The 15,965-nt window shown below is 36.9% G+C and overlaps 1 protein-coding gene across 2 annotated transcripts; it reads right to left on the reverse strand.

Moving 5' to 3' along the window:
• Positions 1-1,257: 1,257 nt before the first annotated feature.
• On the reverse strand, positions 1,258-15,062 carry LOC135694485 (uncharacterized). Of its 2 annotated transcripts, none has more exons than XM_065213251.2 (4): positions 14,905-15,062; positions 7,647-8,715; positions 3,762-6,754; positions 1,258-3,017 (listed from the first exon to the last, which is right to left on the reverse strand). In XM_065213251.2, exons 2-4 carry the CDS (start codon positions 8,682-8,684, stop codon positions 2,753-2,755), a joined length of 4,296 nt encoding a protein of 1,431 aa, XP_065069323.2. In that variant the 5' UTR covers positions 8,685-8,715; positions 14,905-15,062; the 3' UTR covers positions 1,258-2,752. The 2 variants fall into 2 exon arrangements, with proteins under 2 accessions (XP_065069323.2, XP_065069324.2); XM_065213252.2 differs by lacking the exon at positions 14,905-15,062 and adding an exon at positions 11,841-14,898.
• Positions 15,063-15,965: the final 903 nt, after the last annotated feature.

The following is a 15,965-nucleotide window of genomic DNA, read 5'->3' on the forward strand; positions in this document are numbered from 1 at the left end:
TACCTAAACCACCACCCCCACCCTTTGGTGCCATTACCAGCCTTACTCCATGTGGCTGACCACAGTCCAAGTCACCAAGTTACGTTTTGAACCATATTCTTTCTTTTCAATGGATATTTCTAAACTCTCATGAATATTTCATTCTATCTTTTATATCTTTTATAACCTTCTGCGATGAGAGGTTGTCGCATTCCATAATTTATGTTGTCATACAACAGAAATTAGAATTAGGTTTAAAAACATCTTAGGATTTCCATCAAGTATTCTGAGTAGAAATGTTACTGATTTGGAGCTCCGTCCTTTGGCAAATTTTGCTTTGATATCACATTCTTTATCAAACGTGTTTTAAGAAATTTGGCGTTAATAATAACTCCATAGACACTTAATTCTTCAATAATTCGCATTGGAATACTATTTACCAGAGTCTCTTCAATGTAGCTTACACAATTGTTTTATAATTGCACGCCATAAATCTAACTTAAACCCCTCGATTTACCTTCCTTTTCGCATTCTGATTCTCGGTGGAAAGGGCTCTGTTGTCCGAAACAAGACCACCTTTGACAAGAGCAAGCCTTGCTGAGACGAATGAGTCGTCGTTCTTACATGCAGGCAGGCAAGAATTTCATAAACTCTTATTTAGAGGGGGTCTTTTTTATTTCATTTTTTATAACCCATGGAAGAAAATTAATTGAAAGCGTTTATAGTTCGCAATTTTTTCGATCGATAGTCACAACGAGGAGATTAGGGTCGATTGTGAGTTAAAAATGATTGGAACATCCGAAAAAATTGAGAAAGAATTATGAAGAGCCAGTAATATAAGTATGAGTTCAGCCCATAGAGAACTCAAATTTATTGGATGTAGAAGGCGAACGGAAAAAAGTGGAGATGAGCTGGATATCTTATTATTTGTTAATGACGAAGGGAACAAGAAAGTTAAAATTGATATTTAGTGGATGTATAGTAATACTCAAAGAATATAAAGAAAAAAATTTGTTGTTATTTTTAAAATCCATCGGTGAAAAAAAGATCTTTCTAGTTTTTGAAAATTTTGGTTTCAAAAAAATTCTGTGGGATTAATTTTTCGGTTGCACTGTTTCACCGAAAAAAAATCGGTACCTAAGGTATGACAAAGAAGGAATATGTGGGGGATTTTTGAACCAAATGAATACATGATCCACATGAATTTATTATGGGATTATGGGTTTGGTGATAGAATTAGAGTAGAAGAGTAGAATTAACAAAGAAAACAAAGCAATATCAGTTTCTTTATACATTAATATTATCTTGATACAATTCAGTGAAACTTACAAAAAATTAAGATATATGAAACACTTGGAGTCGAATGTTTTACGAAAAATGAAAAGAAAATCGCGTATGCATCTTGCCTTGCTGTTTGCAATTCTTAAACCCTGATTGGCCTAATAGACACCGGAGTTTAGCAGTGACAGTGAAGCCCGTGTAACCTTTCAGAATATCATAGCGGCGACGATTTGTTTCATATGAAAATATGAATCAGGACACAAATCATCCTGCTACATATTTAGCCGAACCAAAAATCGAATGGCTATTTATAAATGAGGGCATCCATATATCACTCTTTAATGGGGAGAATAGCTTCTTGGCACGGAATTTCTGCCAACCAAAGGACTAGACCATTTCAATATCGGCAAATAATATTGCCAAACAATATTATGAATTTATTCTTTCTTAAAGCATTGAAACTGAACAGCGTTCATTCAAGAAAAAAGGGCCGTTACAAAGGGGGCTATCGAGGACCTTTAGAGTATCTGAATTGTGTGAAGCATACTTCATCTCGGTGAAAGTAGAGGCATTACTGACGATTCACTTTCATTTGCTAATAACATACATAGATCATACATGCATGTATACTTAGGAAACTACCAAATCTTGAACTAACAAGGCATGAAATATTGATTATGAACAGGATATACACATTTCAAAACTACATCGTATTATAAAACAAAAATGGGTTTGTATAAATTGAACATCTAAATTTACGAGATGCGATAACTGATTTCAGGACAGCATTCGACGAGAAGAGTTGTTTTAACTAAATCTGCCTAAACAGCGCGCGTGTGTATATATGAGCAATGATAATATATTCACATCCTTCTAAAATGAGACGGAAAGCAAAAACAACTAAGTATTTGTGGAAAAGTCAATATATTGAGTCTTATAAGGGACTTTTTATTCAAAAAATGTTACGTCAGACTTAATAGCTGTTCCACAGAAAGATGTTTATGTCTTTTGGAACATGCCCTGTTTATAGGCGACTTTGATTATACGAAAAGTTAAAGTAAGATGGAATAAAAGTACGTAAAAATACCGATGAATTGCAAACTTAATAAAAAGATAGGTGAATGCTCAATTGTCTCAAGCAAAAAGCGGAAAAAGTGATGGGAAAGAATGGTTGTCATAGCATCATTAAATAGCCATACACTTCCTTTGCATCTTTGTCATGAAATATTTCAAAAGAAAGGTTAAGGTGACGCCGGAAGAACATCTTACCGGGTCTAGTGTCTTGTTGACTTTGAATGTTACATCCCTAATAGAATGCAAATTCTTTTTCAAGTTTAAGAAAGGTAAATAAAATTCGCCCTAAAATACAATTGGTTCTGCGAAACTATTTAAAAACATAACTGGCCGGTTTGGGCTTAATATAAGATTCATAGGACTGGTATTGCAATGCAAATGCTATTTCAGCATTATCTTTAGACAGGTGTACATATTATTATACCCAATGCTCCATTCTTTCCTTGCCAGCTGGATGCTTCGACTTTTCCTTCTCAACAAGAGCAGGACTTCGTCTCCCAGGGCTCCTCATGGCGGGACTCCGCATTACCGGACTTCGCCTGTTTTGGGCATGCGCATCAACAGCTCGACGCTCTGGTGCAGGCGAGAGACTCGGGAACTTGATCTCCTTCAATTTGATTGGTCGATGGATTTTGTTAGGTTGGGGGATTCCCTTGACGTCGTGGTCTTTCAAAGCAGATTCCCTGGTGAAAAATCAAAAGAATTTAAAAATTGTTTTTAGCATTCTTTGTTTGAGAAATTTCCTGGATATCATCTGCAAAATGTAACTAGGCTTTTTATTCGTTAGAGAATTGATAATGCAAAAGACTCACATAGAAATATTTAACGAAGAAACTTTAAATTGGCTCCTTGAGTTAAGGGTTCTGCTATTACCAAAATTAGAACGCAAAATTAAAGAACATAATGTGTTATTTATACGAAATCCTTAAAATTAAAATTACGATAACTTTGTAGTTTTCTTATTTCAGAATTACACTTTCTTATTGGCAATCGACCGGTACTCGAGCCGTCTGTCAATCGAAATTGGCCAATCAAAATTTGCCAGTCAAAAATCGTAATAACACACAAACGCTTATAGATTGGCCAATAAATGAGTGACAGACGCCTCAAACCACTGAGGTTTCTGTCGATTTCTGATTGTATCTGAGCCAACTTTTGATAACTCGAACTCTCCGTAAAACGAACGTATTTTGTTGACCCTCAAGGGAGTCTGAATTGACGGTGGTCGATATTATACTGGATGCGTCGAAAGCTTTTATTTAGACACGTAACCCGTTTTCCGTCTGTTCAACATGAGACAAACATTATGCAAGGATTGAAAATCGAATACCCAAAATAAAAAATTCGTAGAAAACACTTGACTATTATACTAACTGTATATTGGCATTCGCCTCGTTATCAAACGATGAAAAGTCTCGCTATCATACCTGCTAGTTTCATCATATATTGGCGGCGATGACTTCTGCAACCGTGGCGATGGCGGTGCATTGTCCCCGTCACTAGAATCCGGTTTGCTGCCAACTGAATCCGTATCCGAGAAATACTTAACCGGCGGCGTCACGGAGCCTGCTGTGATTTTTGTTTTGACTGGTTTTAGCTCTAATTCGCGTTGAGTTACAGGAGCAGAGCCACTTCTTGACAGCGAAACGCCCTTTTCTATGTCACGAACGATGATTCTGTGCAGTTCACCGGCAGACTTTTTCTGTTGTCCCAAATTTTCTGAATTTTTACTGCGATCATTTACAGGTGTTTCTACAAAGTTATCCGCGTTTCCCCGCGTTTGCCACGCAAGCTCTGAAAATGATCGATCGTGATAGTTTTTTCCACTCTCCGTTAAGTTTGACGCATCAAAATACAGCTGTTTTCGATAGCTAAAATTTTCTTTAAGTAGTTTTTCGTACTTTTTTTCGAACAATCGCTTCTGACGAGACACTTCCAAGGCTTTTTCCATTGCTACATCATTCGCACGAGCAACTGCTTTTTGAAGATCTAAAATAAGCTCCTCCGATTCTTGAAGCTTTTCCTTATATCCCTGATTCTCGTCATCTAGCCGAGTAACTTTTGATTGACATTCACTGAGTTCTTCTTTTACTTGCTCAATTTGAGCCTGAAATTTTGTCACAGCCTCTTCTCCATTAACCGACTTAGCCTCCTTATCAGCAATATCATCTTGCCGACGTGCTAATGATTCCTTCAGCACTTTAACCTCTTTTTCAAGATCCTCTTTTTCATGCTGTACATTTGCAAGCTGCAACTGCAGCTCAGTTTTCCTTGCTTTAAGACTCCGAAGAGCGTTTGCGTTTGTCTCTTCTGTGCTTCTTACCTTATCGAGCATTGTCTTGTTATTTGCGTAAGCTTTTGCTAGATCGTCTTCAAGTGAACTGCATTTTTGCCTAAGTGCCTCATTTTCTTCGCTAAAACTTTTCATAGAAGCATCTTGGCCCTGTGTATTCTGCAACTGTGACATCTTTCGAATTTTTCCAGACAACTCCGAATTCTCAGTCTTTGCAGATTCCAAAGCCATTTCTAAATTGCTTTTATCTCGTCTCAGACGCTCGATATTTTCACTTAAGCCATTGATTGAATGCATGAACTTAAGTTCTTTGTCTTGAGCCTGCTCTAAATGCATTTTTGTCACACCTAAATCATTCTCTATCATCTTTTGTTCTTCCTTTAACCGTTTAATTTCAAGCTGCAAATCATTTCGCAGCTCCTCATGCTTCTGTAGATGCGAGTTTATTTTTTCTGACAACAACGTCTCTTCTGATTCTTTACTCAGCTTCTGTAGTGTGCTCGCATTTTCAAGCTCAAACTTTGAATATTCTAACTGCTCTTTAAACAGTTTCTTTTCACCGATTGCCTTTTCAAGATCTGCACAAGCATTGCGTAGTTGCCTCGTTACTTTATCAAAATCACCCCGGACAGCAGCTAGTTCAGACCTCAAACTACTAGTCTCCAATTGCAACGCGCTCTTTTCTTTTCGAAGAGCGCTGGCAACATTCTCTGAATCACTCGCTTGCTTCTTCGTGTATTTTAACTCTCCTTCTAGTTCCTTTACCTTTGTTTCCGCTCGCTCAATAAATATATTCATATCCTCTAATTTCGATTTCAACTTCAGTACATGTTTTTCTCCGCTACCATCCGAAAACAACCTCTTTTGCAGTTCACTAATCTCCCCTGCTAGCTTCTGCTTTTCACTTTCATGGTGTTTCTTTGCCTCCTCAAAACGAGATAATACCTCGTTTTCAACATCTTTCTTTTCTTTAACAGCATCAGACAGCGACTGCTCCAGTTCCCTGATGCTGTAATTTGACTGACGAAGTTTTTCTTCGTTCCCGGCAGCAGCCTTTACTTGATCATTCAACAACCTCTCACTATCCCTCAACGATTTCAACTCCAATTCTAATTTCTTCTTACTTTCCACAGACGTGCTTCTCAACTCCTTAAGCTCTTTCTCAAAATTATCTTTTTCCTTTTCTGTCTTTTCACGCAGACCCTTTTCTTTTGACAGTTCATCTTTTATTACATTAAGTTCTGAAATTAAATCTTTCACTTCTGATTGCAGTTTTTCTTTCGCTTGTTCTAATGAATTCAATTCCAAAGACAAAGCCTTCCTCTCTTTGCCAAACTCCTCTTTTATCCTTGAAATCTTGGCTTCAGCTTCGCACTTTCGACTTTCGAATGCTTTCTTCCCAGCCGTAGTTTCTTCTAACTCCTTTCTTAAATCATCAACAACATCACCCAATTCAACGATCCTCTGTTCCTTGTCATTCAATTCTCTTTCTCTTTCTTCGACCTGACTTCCAAGTTCTTCTTTATTCTTTTCCACGACCTTCTTCAGACTTCGCATTTCTATTTCAAGTTTTCGTTTTCCTATTTTCAAGTTTTCAACCTGTTTCGTCATTTCGTTCACCTTGGTAGCTTCATCACCTTTACTCTCCATTTTCTTTCTTTCGTCTGCAAGCTCGTCTGTGAGTTGGTCAATCTCCTTTTGCATATCGGCTTTTTGCTTTCTACCCAATGCCCTTTCATTTAGCAATTTCTCTCCAATGTCAGCCATTTGCTTTTCGATAACACTTTTCTCCTTTCGAGAACTCAACAACTCTTCTTGAAGCTCCTCAAAGCCAGAAACCTGATCCTCAAGTTCAAAAACCTTATCCTTCAATTCCTTGTTTTCATTCTCAATTGCTACAAGATCATTTGTTGCACGATCTTTAAACAAAGAATGCTCCTTCTCACTTGTCATCTCCCTTTCTCTGTACCTTGCGCATTCTGCCTCGCTTTCATCAAGTTCTGTCCTCAACCTTGAATTCTCCTCTTGAAGCTTCTGCAGCTTTGACTCTTCTGAAATCCTACCTTTTGCAATCCTCTCATTTTTAGCATCTGTGCTCGCTAATTCGTTTTGCAATCTAGTGACCTCCTGTTCAAGAGAAGTACAAAACATTAAATATCTGTCTTGCATCAAGGTTTACAAAATTACAAACTTGGATCTCATATTTTGCGATTGTTAAACGGCGAAGAGGTATGTGTAATGATGATGGCAAAGATGAGGAGGAAAATTAGGTTGATTAAGCTTACTGAAAGAAGCTTTATTGATGATGATTGATGGACCGCTTGATTGACTAATCATTTGATGATCGATTGACGATTTGATGATTGTATGATTGGAGATTGATTTAAGATTTGATTTTAATGATAAATGATTATGATTGCTGATGGTCTATGATTGCTGACGATCTGTGATTGCTGATGATCTATGATTGCTGATGCTGCTACCATAAAACATTGAAATAAAAACATTACCATAAAAGTACATCTACTGTGAAACATCTACTGTGAAACATCAAGGAAACATCTACTGTGAGAAATTGTCTTATTTTGATCACATTAGATTATAAAAGTAAAGATGATAAACAGTTTTGTTACTTCGCCTAATCGTCAATTAGGTGATTGGCAAATGATTAGCAAGCGATAGTATCAAAATGAACGGTATGTCACTGCGGGTTGTAATAAACTCTATTCATGGCAACTGGGCTAAGTAAACTTTTTGTCATCAGTAAAGGCTACAGAAACAAAACAGTGTTCAGACTGAACAGAATTGATAAGGGCCGCTTATTGTTTTCACAATTCAGCTACAGTCAGTTCACACCACGTCCCATGCGTAACCCTTATGCTTGGATCTACTTAACCACGGAAAAACGTGCTCTTAAAAACCATCTGTCATCCACACCATTGTTGATGCAATGAATATCCAGGGCAAACAGACTAGACATATTTCTTGCATAAAAGACAAATCAATGAAATTAACCCACCTTTTTTAATTTTTCGATTGTGTCAACCTTTGCCTTGATATTTTCCATAACCGTATCATTCTTATCATCCAGTTCATCATTAAGCTGATCATTCTCTGCCTCAACTTTTGAAAGTTCCTCATCTAACTCTTTAATTTTTTTTTCCAAACTTAGCTTTTCTTGCAGACTCTCTTGCAGGTACTCCTTGCATTTTGCCAGCTCCTGCGTCATTTTCATTTCAGCTTCCTCAGCCTCTTGTACACGGTCCCGCAGCTCCATACACTCACCGCGTAGCAACGAGGACGATGATGCGCTATCATTTGATACGACGCTACAAGATCGACTCCGAGTCTGGATGACGTCATCGACCTCTCTTGAATGAAGATTCAATAAGCTTTCGATCAAAGACTGGCGCTCGTCAAGTAATTCGTTTATTTGCTCTTTCATTCTTTCGTTCTCTGCATTAACGTCTTTCAGCTGTGCTTCCACAGCTTCCTTTCCCAATTTAAGGCTGTTTTCCTCGACTTCTTGTCGATGCGTCAGGCAATACTTTAAATTTTCAACCTCCTTTGCCAGCTCATCCCGATCAGCCTCGATTGCCTTCCGCTCAGACTCGACCTCTCGTACATGGTGCATATAACCCTCAAGGTCCCCGAACGCATTTTCTAGCTCTTTGGCGAGCTCGTCCCGCTCTTCCTCCATTCTTTTATATTCATCAGTCAGAGAAGCGTACGGGTTTTCGTTCTGCTCCAGTTCGGACAAGCACTTCTCCAATTCAGCGACAATCGAATCTTTGTCTAATGAAGACATATCTTTGCTCAACAATTTGGCAATTCGGGGCGAAGAGGCGTCCTTTGTAGGGATTTTAGTTGCCTTCGTCACATCTTCTTCGGAAGAAGACAGACACTTCGTAACCGGCTTTACGGTGGCAATTCGACTGTTTTTACGAGATTTCGTAAACGACCCTGATAACGTACGACTACCAATGCTGCCTCTTCCATTAACAAGGCTGTCACCCATGGTGTTTTCCTCCAAATCATCCTTGCCCTTACTGCTCATCCTGTTCGATTAATATTTGTCTTGACTCCATCTGAAAAGAATAAAACAAATTTGTCACATTCAAAATCCATCAACAATATTTGACTAATAAATGGATTTTGTTTGCTAAAATTGGAGAGTATAATTTCGTGAAATTCTTTCACAATCAATGAAGGACAAACAGACCGAATCGGATAAAACGACCCACACAACTATCTTAAGGGCAGTTGCAAAATTCCGTGATGATGAAATTAGATAAAAACAATTTGGCTTCATTTCCGCACCACCATAATAAAACAGAACAGCAAACCATCAAGTAGAACAACATCAACCAAACGGACGCGAAAACATCTTGTTAGCAGCCAGTTAAAAGTAACGGAAATTAACATGAAACTTAATTGAAAATCTGCGATAACTTTTTACGATAACTTTTCACAATGATAAATTGAGTATTTCATAACAATCACACAAAATTTATGATAATTTATGAAGCTAATCGCTAGGTAAACAAGCATGGGAAAACTTTTCCAAGCAGCAGAAAAAGCAGCTCATTGATAGTTAACCTACTAATATTTTTTACACAACATATAAAATGACTATAACCGGTAATTTCATATGGGATTTGGTTTCCTTCAAGAAAAGGTCAGTCCTGGCTTTAAGAAATACTCGAAGGTAGATTAAAAGGAGGGACATCGTTATTGGTTCTAGAATTATCTTGTCATTTGCAATTAAGGACATCAGCTGTTACAAAGATATGAACCCAACATGTGCATCTTCTACCAGAAAAGGCCCTCCTCTAACTTTGATTTCTTCCAATGGATCGATTCATAACCATATTTAGTTCTAATTACAACGAATAAGAGTCTTGGTTTAACAATCAACATTAACATGAAACAGATTAATAAACACAAAGCCTTCCAACCAGACCGTAAAATCTGTCTGTTCCAACTTCAAATGAGACAAGAGGCTAAATCTACATCGCTTTCGTTTCGCCTATTTCTTTTTAACTCCGTAACATTATGGGAATTTTCCGTCATCCGTGTTCTGTCTTATTAAATTTCCGTTTCGTATACAGAGAAGACTAAAACATTTTACCGTTTTCAAGGAGGAGTTTGATCCGAATTTCGTTTCACATTTAAAAAATTGTAGGCATCAGTGTTCCGTTTTATGCTCAACCCCACCCCCCCCCCCCCCCTCTTCAAAAATTGTTATTTTGTGTATATGGATAACTCTGGTTCACCATATCACGGCAAAGACTGAAAGGGTCAAAACCAACTGAAAATAAAACTATGTTTAGAATTATTGGCAAATTCTCAATACATCTGCTCTGGGTATGGCTCGAAAAGAAAAAAACAAGAAACCACAAACAGTCTGAACCAGAAGCTTTTAATTTAACAAGCGAATCAAGTGTCCACGTTCAGGTTCTGTTAACATCATTTTACCGAAAGGTTATCAACAGTAGTGTAGGTAGGGGAAATCATTAGAGGGGCGAGAAAATTAGATCTTCCGACTGAACTCTAATAAAAATATTCATCTTTTCATAGATTTGAACATGACTTGACGACATGAAAACTGAAATAAAGAATCTTCTCATATATTCAGATATTAAGATGTTATATTCAGCTTTAAAATCTTTCCTCGCAAAATTTATCATTTAGATAAGAAAAAATCATCCTGTGAAAATTCTGACAAGATAAAAAATTTTCCAACAAAAAAACAGTTTAGCTTTACAGTGGTTTTCGCTCCCTCTGACCTCCCTCATATCTACGCCACTGGTTATCAAACGTACCCATAAATCCCCATGTGTCGCTTTAGCTGCTATTTAAGAAATCGTTTAACTAATGTTTTTCCTGACATTATAAGTCTCTGAATTGATTACCTGAAGGTTTTTCTGGATTCTCCATTTCTAGGGCAAGTTTCTTGGATTCAAACAAATAAAGTTCTTGAAGGCCAATAAGCATGGCCACGCATTTTTAACAAACTCAATATGAAAGGAAAAAAATAAAAATTAACCACTATAGCCGTTCTAAATTATTCACAATAGCCGTTCTAAAGATACCTGTGAGTTTAAATTGTTTTCAAAAGCGGGAGGCAAATCACTCCACGAAAATCCTGCGAGCCTTTGGTGGAATTCCTATCGTTTTGTCATTAAAATCCCTAGAAATCCTTTTTGGTGGAAATCTTGTGCTTTTTATCATGAGCATAAATCGCTCCACGTTCCAATGAACTGGATGCAAAGAAAATTGGTTATGCACAGGAACGACTGATCGTCGTAATGTGGACACGAAACGCCCTTTTCAAAGAACAGTGTCCTACCTCAATATCAGTGCTTTTTGTGTAATAGTTTTTAGCATGAACTGGACTTCTTAAGCTGTGCTAACAACGTTTAACAAAATTAATACACCTTCAATAATTGCACTTGAATCTGGTAAGCTCGTTGCAAGTGAAAGCCAGAGGTTTACTCCTCGATGGGAGGGTTTAAAGGTAAAATTACAGTGTTGAAATTCAAGCCTGTCGGTGTATCTTGGATAAACATACAGCAAAGGTCGCTTTTCATTTCTGACACCCAGCTCCTCTGCGCAAATTGCCCCGTTAAAGCATCATCATAAACTGTACCTTACAGAAACTTCAAACAATCTAGTAACCATCAAAAGTGTTCTCGTTCTACTAGAGCCTTAAAACATACACGCAAAATTTCAGCAGGCAAAAAATCAGTGCTTTTGAAAAATAAAAGGAACAGTGTATCGCGATGAGGTTTTGCGTTTGATGATAAAAACCCAAAACTTTTTGTTGATAAACAAAATGAGTAATGCAATCTTAAGTGCTATCAAGCTGTTTTGGTACCCAAAGCACCGCCCAAAAATACAGATAAGCTCAATAAAAAATAGACACGAAAGATTTTGAGAGAGCAATACGTGTCTGTAGCCTCGAGGAAGTGGATGAAAAAACACAAACGCTCGTGCATCAGCGGGCAATATAATCAGGTGGATAAGACACTGTAGATTGCCAAATTTTATCTACACAGCTAGAAATGCGGTCAAACCCTTGAGTGTTCCTAACTTGAGCGAACACGAATGACGCAACACTATCGAGCATACCCGAAGGTTGCTTTCTCAAGTAAACGACGGCACATTTTATGGCCAATTTCTTGTAAAAAACGACAATTCAATTACTTACGCTTAGTTTTTAGTGACACCAAAAACAACCCACTCAACAAAAGCACCAATGAATGCGGAGTTATCCTGTTTGATTCAAAGCTTTAAAGTTATAGAGTACCATGCTAACAAAGTTTTTCAAGTCAATTAATGGGTATTCTTACATCTGCGACCAATAAACCAATTGGTAAAACCATATGTGGTCAGTTAAGCCACATGATTAAAAGAGGTTTAGTAGTTTAGACCTCAAGGTGCAATTGGCACCTGAGAATTCACTGAAAATTCCCTAAGTCAATACGGTTGAGTCACATTTGTGACAATCAGTGACAGAAATGGTTACTGGCTTTGCACCAAAAACCATATGCTGAAAAAGTATCTTACTGGATTGCATCACAGAGAACTGATGGGTGATAGCTTATAAAGTTACAGTACACAAAGACTTGGTGTGGTTTGTTTCTGAGACCTTAATGTGGAAAAAATTTCATTATTTCAAAAATTGACAACAGTTGAGTCCAGTCTACAACTTTATCTCAGATTGGAACTGCTTAAAGGGAAATTTCCCAATTAAAATGATAAGTATATTGATAAGTTTGCTTAAAAAATTGTTTCTATCTGCAAAAAAACTCAAAACATGTCAATCTTCAAGACAGGCTTTGTTTAAGATTTCCAATCATTCTCTCTACAGCTTGACAAGAGTAGAGTATCCATTAATTTTCAAACAAAAGAGTGATTAATAATTAAATTACATTTATGAACAATGCACTTACGGTTTCAGAAGGAAACTAAAAAAACTCATCCTTATCTTGAATGCATTACAACATGTACAATTGTTTAAATAGGTAACTTAACTTAGAATTGTATTACCCTGCCTCTATTTTTATCACAATCATCAGCTCTCACAATTACACAGCTGATATATTCTTAAGTTTTACCTTCACTGTGGCAAATACTTTGAGAACAGCTTTGAAATTGATAGGCTGTTTACTTTTCAACCTGCTTAATAGTTCCTTCTTTGTACTATTTCTTTAGTCATAAAATAAAAATGCCTTGGGCTGTAGAATAAAAAAATCTGAGAGTATTTCTATAAGAGCTTTCAAAAGGCTTGTTGGTCAATTCTGTTAATGTTTTTTTCAGGTTTGAAAAATTTTAAGAGAACTGGCAGGCACTTTCTTCAAAATTCAGATAAACACACAAGCCTAGCCAGGCTTTGCTTGAGCCCTGAACCATCAAATATCAATTATATTGCTGGTAAAGTCACCATTGTTTTACACATGAGAAGGGGGGCAGAAAAACTTTTGCAAGCATTAGTGAAGGTAAATGATGAAAAAACTCAATACATTGCTTGCAATCAGGTAAATGTGATTTAATTTCATTTTGGCTGATATTGACTAGCAGAAATTTTTTCATCAAAGCCTGGTATTATCAATATCACAGAAGTAGTAATCTTACTTTTAATTGTATTGCTGAAGCAAAGTTGTCAATAACACTTTTCATGTTGGTGTGTATGTGAACTTGGCCATTAAAATGTTGACAACACCAATGATGTCTTTGAAAAATTGAAACTGGCTTTGGTTGCGTGATCATTAATGCTGATATTCATTCCATTGAGGAATTTAGTTACAAAAATCATTTGGGAATCATGGCACAGTCTTTGTCTTCAGAATTATTGATGAATCTATATATTGTTTGAATTCAATTTTGCCTAGGAAAAGATTTTGAAATTTTCAGACAATCTGGGAGATTCGGAAAGATCAAGTGGCTTTGGCCAGGGCTTAAAAGATCTAACAGGGAAAAAGCAAAAGTTCATTTACATTGCTGCAGCATTCTTTGTCAATCTAACAAGCTACTGGCAAGAATTAACCTTTAAAAACCATAAATAAAAATTTATAAATTTAAGACCCAATTTCCAACGAGATGGGAAATAGTTCTATGTATATAGTCAGTTTTAAAGAATGATTATGATTTTTTCAGGAGAAGAAAAAGCTTTCTTTGTTTGTTAATCATTGTTGTTCTTCTAACAATAAATTGTTTTAAGTAATATGATACTGAAGCTCAGATAACAATTGATTATGATTTAGTTGCTATACAGACAAACATCAAAATGTTTACAAAGGATATCAAGTTACTGCTCTAGCATTATTTTGACATGGGGCTTCAAAGAAAATCGGTGCTTCGGAAAGTTTAAATCCAAAAAATCCTTATTCCTACATGAGATTATCTGTGCTGAAATAAGATTTGTACTGGCAATGCAATGATTCACTATAATGTGTAATTCTCACAGTCTTAAGGACAAAATCTCTCAGTATGTGATATACAGACTGGCTATTGGGAAACTTGTAAAAGCAAGCCGTGTCCTTCTTGTTTTGAACACATACTAATTGAACACATTTGAAATCTTAATTTCCCTGCAGGAAATCTAAACATTCTAACCATTGTCCTCCAAACTGTGGCCTCATCCTTTTCTGAGTTTAAAAATAAACATCAATAGCCTCTTCCGTTACACCAATTTCGAAATCCCTCTTGAGAAAATCATTTATGGTTGCATACATGAACAAAATTTGCTTGCAGTTTCAAAGCACAATTCGTTCAATAAAACATCAGATAACTTTTTAGCACTAGCACGGAAAACTTTTGAACTTGCAACACGCCTGTTTCTGCGCCCAAAAAATTAATTAAAATTTGTCCATGAACTACTGAACAAATAAAATATTTCTTCCTGTTCTATAAATTGAGAAATTACCTTGCAAACTTCCGTAAACTGTTTCCGTACTAATAACAGACCTCTTCAAAACCATTCGCCCTTGAAGGTAATCTGTCGCGGTGCGAATTATGTTAAAGCACCGAAACTTGGTTACTTACAGCCAATTCATTTAGAGAACTGTACTTCCAAAAACAGAGTCATGTGTTTTTCGTTCCAATATGGAGCAAATTGTATTTTCGGAGTAAAAATATACAGTGTGAGGTTAATCCTAAAGGTCACCTATCAGAATTTCTTGGCTGACCTCACAGGCCTAAGATTTCCTATGTTTTCGGTGTCCAGATTTAACAAAGAATCTCGATAAAAAGACACGAAAAACAGCACTTACCCAGCAAATAAAGTAACATTAAAGGCGTTATCTATGTACATCATGCAGCAATATTTTGCTTTCCCGTACTTTTCAAAGCATTCACTGTTCAATTATACGCAACTGCCTTGATCGTCCGAAGCAACACCCTTTGTCAAATAACCGCCTCCACAGCAACAATAACACCATTAACTTCGATGACGCATTCACAAAACACCTTGTCATGTTTATCCGTCAGCTTCTTGTCTTTTGTTTTGTACCGACTGTCGGCAGAGTTGATGGAATAGTTATGTACCTTCAACATCCACGAGCTCACTTGGTATTTGATTTCCAGCGCCAAAGAAACGCTGAAATGCTGAAAGGGGGAGCTATAAAAACTGAAGGAAACATGTAGAGCTCTGATGGATCAAATTATACCAAGATCTCCCATTATATCCAGGTATCTTAAAGATACTTAAATCGAATCAAGGGAACCTAGGGAGAGAAAAACCGCTAGATCAAATTTTTCAATCCATCAAAAGTAACAACAGGGGTTTGTCCCAAAATAGTTCGGCAGGGACGGCGGAGCAGGGGGGCTGGGGAGCTTTTTGAAAGGTTTTGCATTTTAGGAGTACTTTTTGGTGAATTGCCAATCTTGTTGGCAAATAAAGGATGCCTAATTAACTTTTTTGGCAAATGAGACCTGGACATTCCCTATAGCAGACTAGCCTCAAATTTCGAATAAATTAAGAATAGCCACCACAATTGCAAAACCACAGGTACAGGTTAAGTACAATACATACAATGCCTATTTTGTTGGAAAATTTCTAATCAATAAAAATCCCTGGTAAAATTCATTCCGTGTGATCCTCTACTAGCTTGTTGCTAGAAGCTTGTCAAGTGTCGTTTGTCAAAGGATATTTTGTAGCACGCTAAAAACGGGATTCAAAACTTCCAAAGATACATTCAGATGGAACATTACTGCTGTCATAAATTTGATACAAGGAAATTATTGTTTGACTTCGTACAAACTTGGTACAATGGATTGCTAAATAATGCGTGTGCCCTTGAAGAAAATTTGGCTAAAATAACCCTATCATTTG

Source organism: Rhopilema esculentum, chromosome 8 (assembly GCF_057945365.1).
Source record: "Rhopilema esculentum isolate cy_ngs chromosome 8, ASM5794536v1, whole genome shotgun sequence".
Taxonomy (NCBI): Eukaryota; Metazoa; Cnidaria; class Scyphozoa; order Rhizostomeae; family Rhizostomatidae; genus Rhopilema; species Rhopilema esculentum.

Coding starts and splice junctions, on each gene's coding strand:
- LOC135694485 (XM_065213251.2), bottom strand. CDS start 8,684: ATGAGCAGTAAGGGCAAGGATGATTTGGAGGAAAACACCATGGGTGAC. Junction 6,755..7,646: donor CAATCGAAAAATTAAAAAAG/GTGGGTTAATTT, acceptor TCTCTTGAACAG/GAGGTCACTAGATTGCAAAA. Junction 3,018..3,761: donor ATATATGATGAAACTAGCAG/GTATGATAGCGA, acceptor ATTTTTCACCAG/GGAATCTGCTTTGAAAGACC.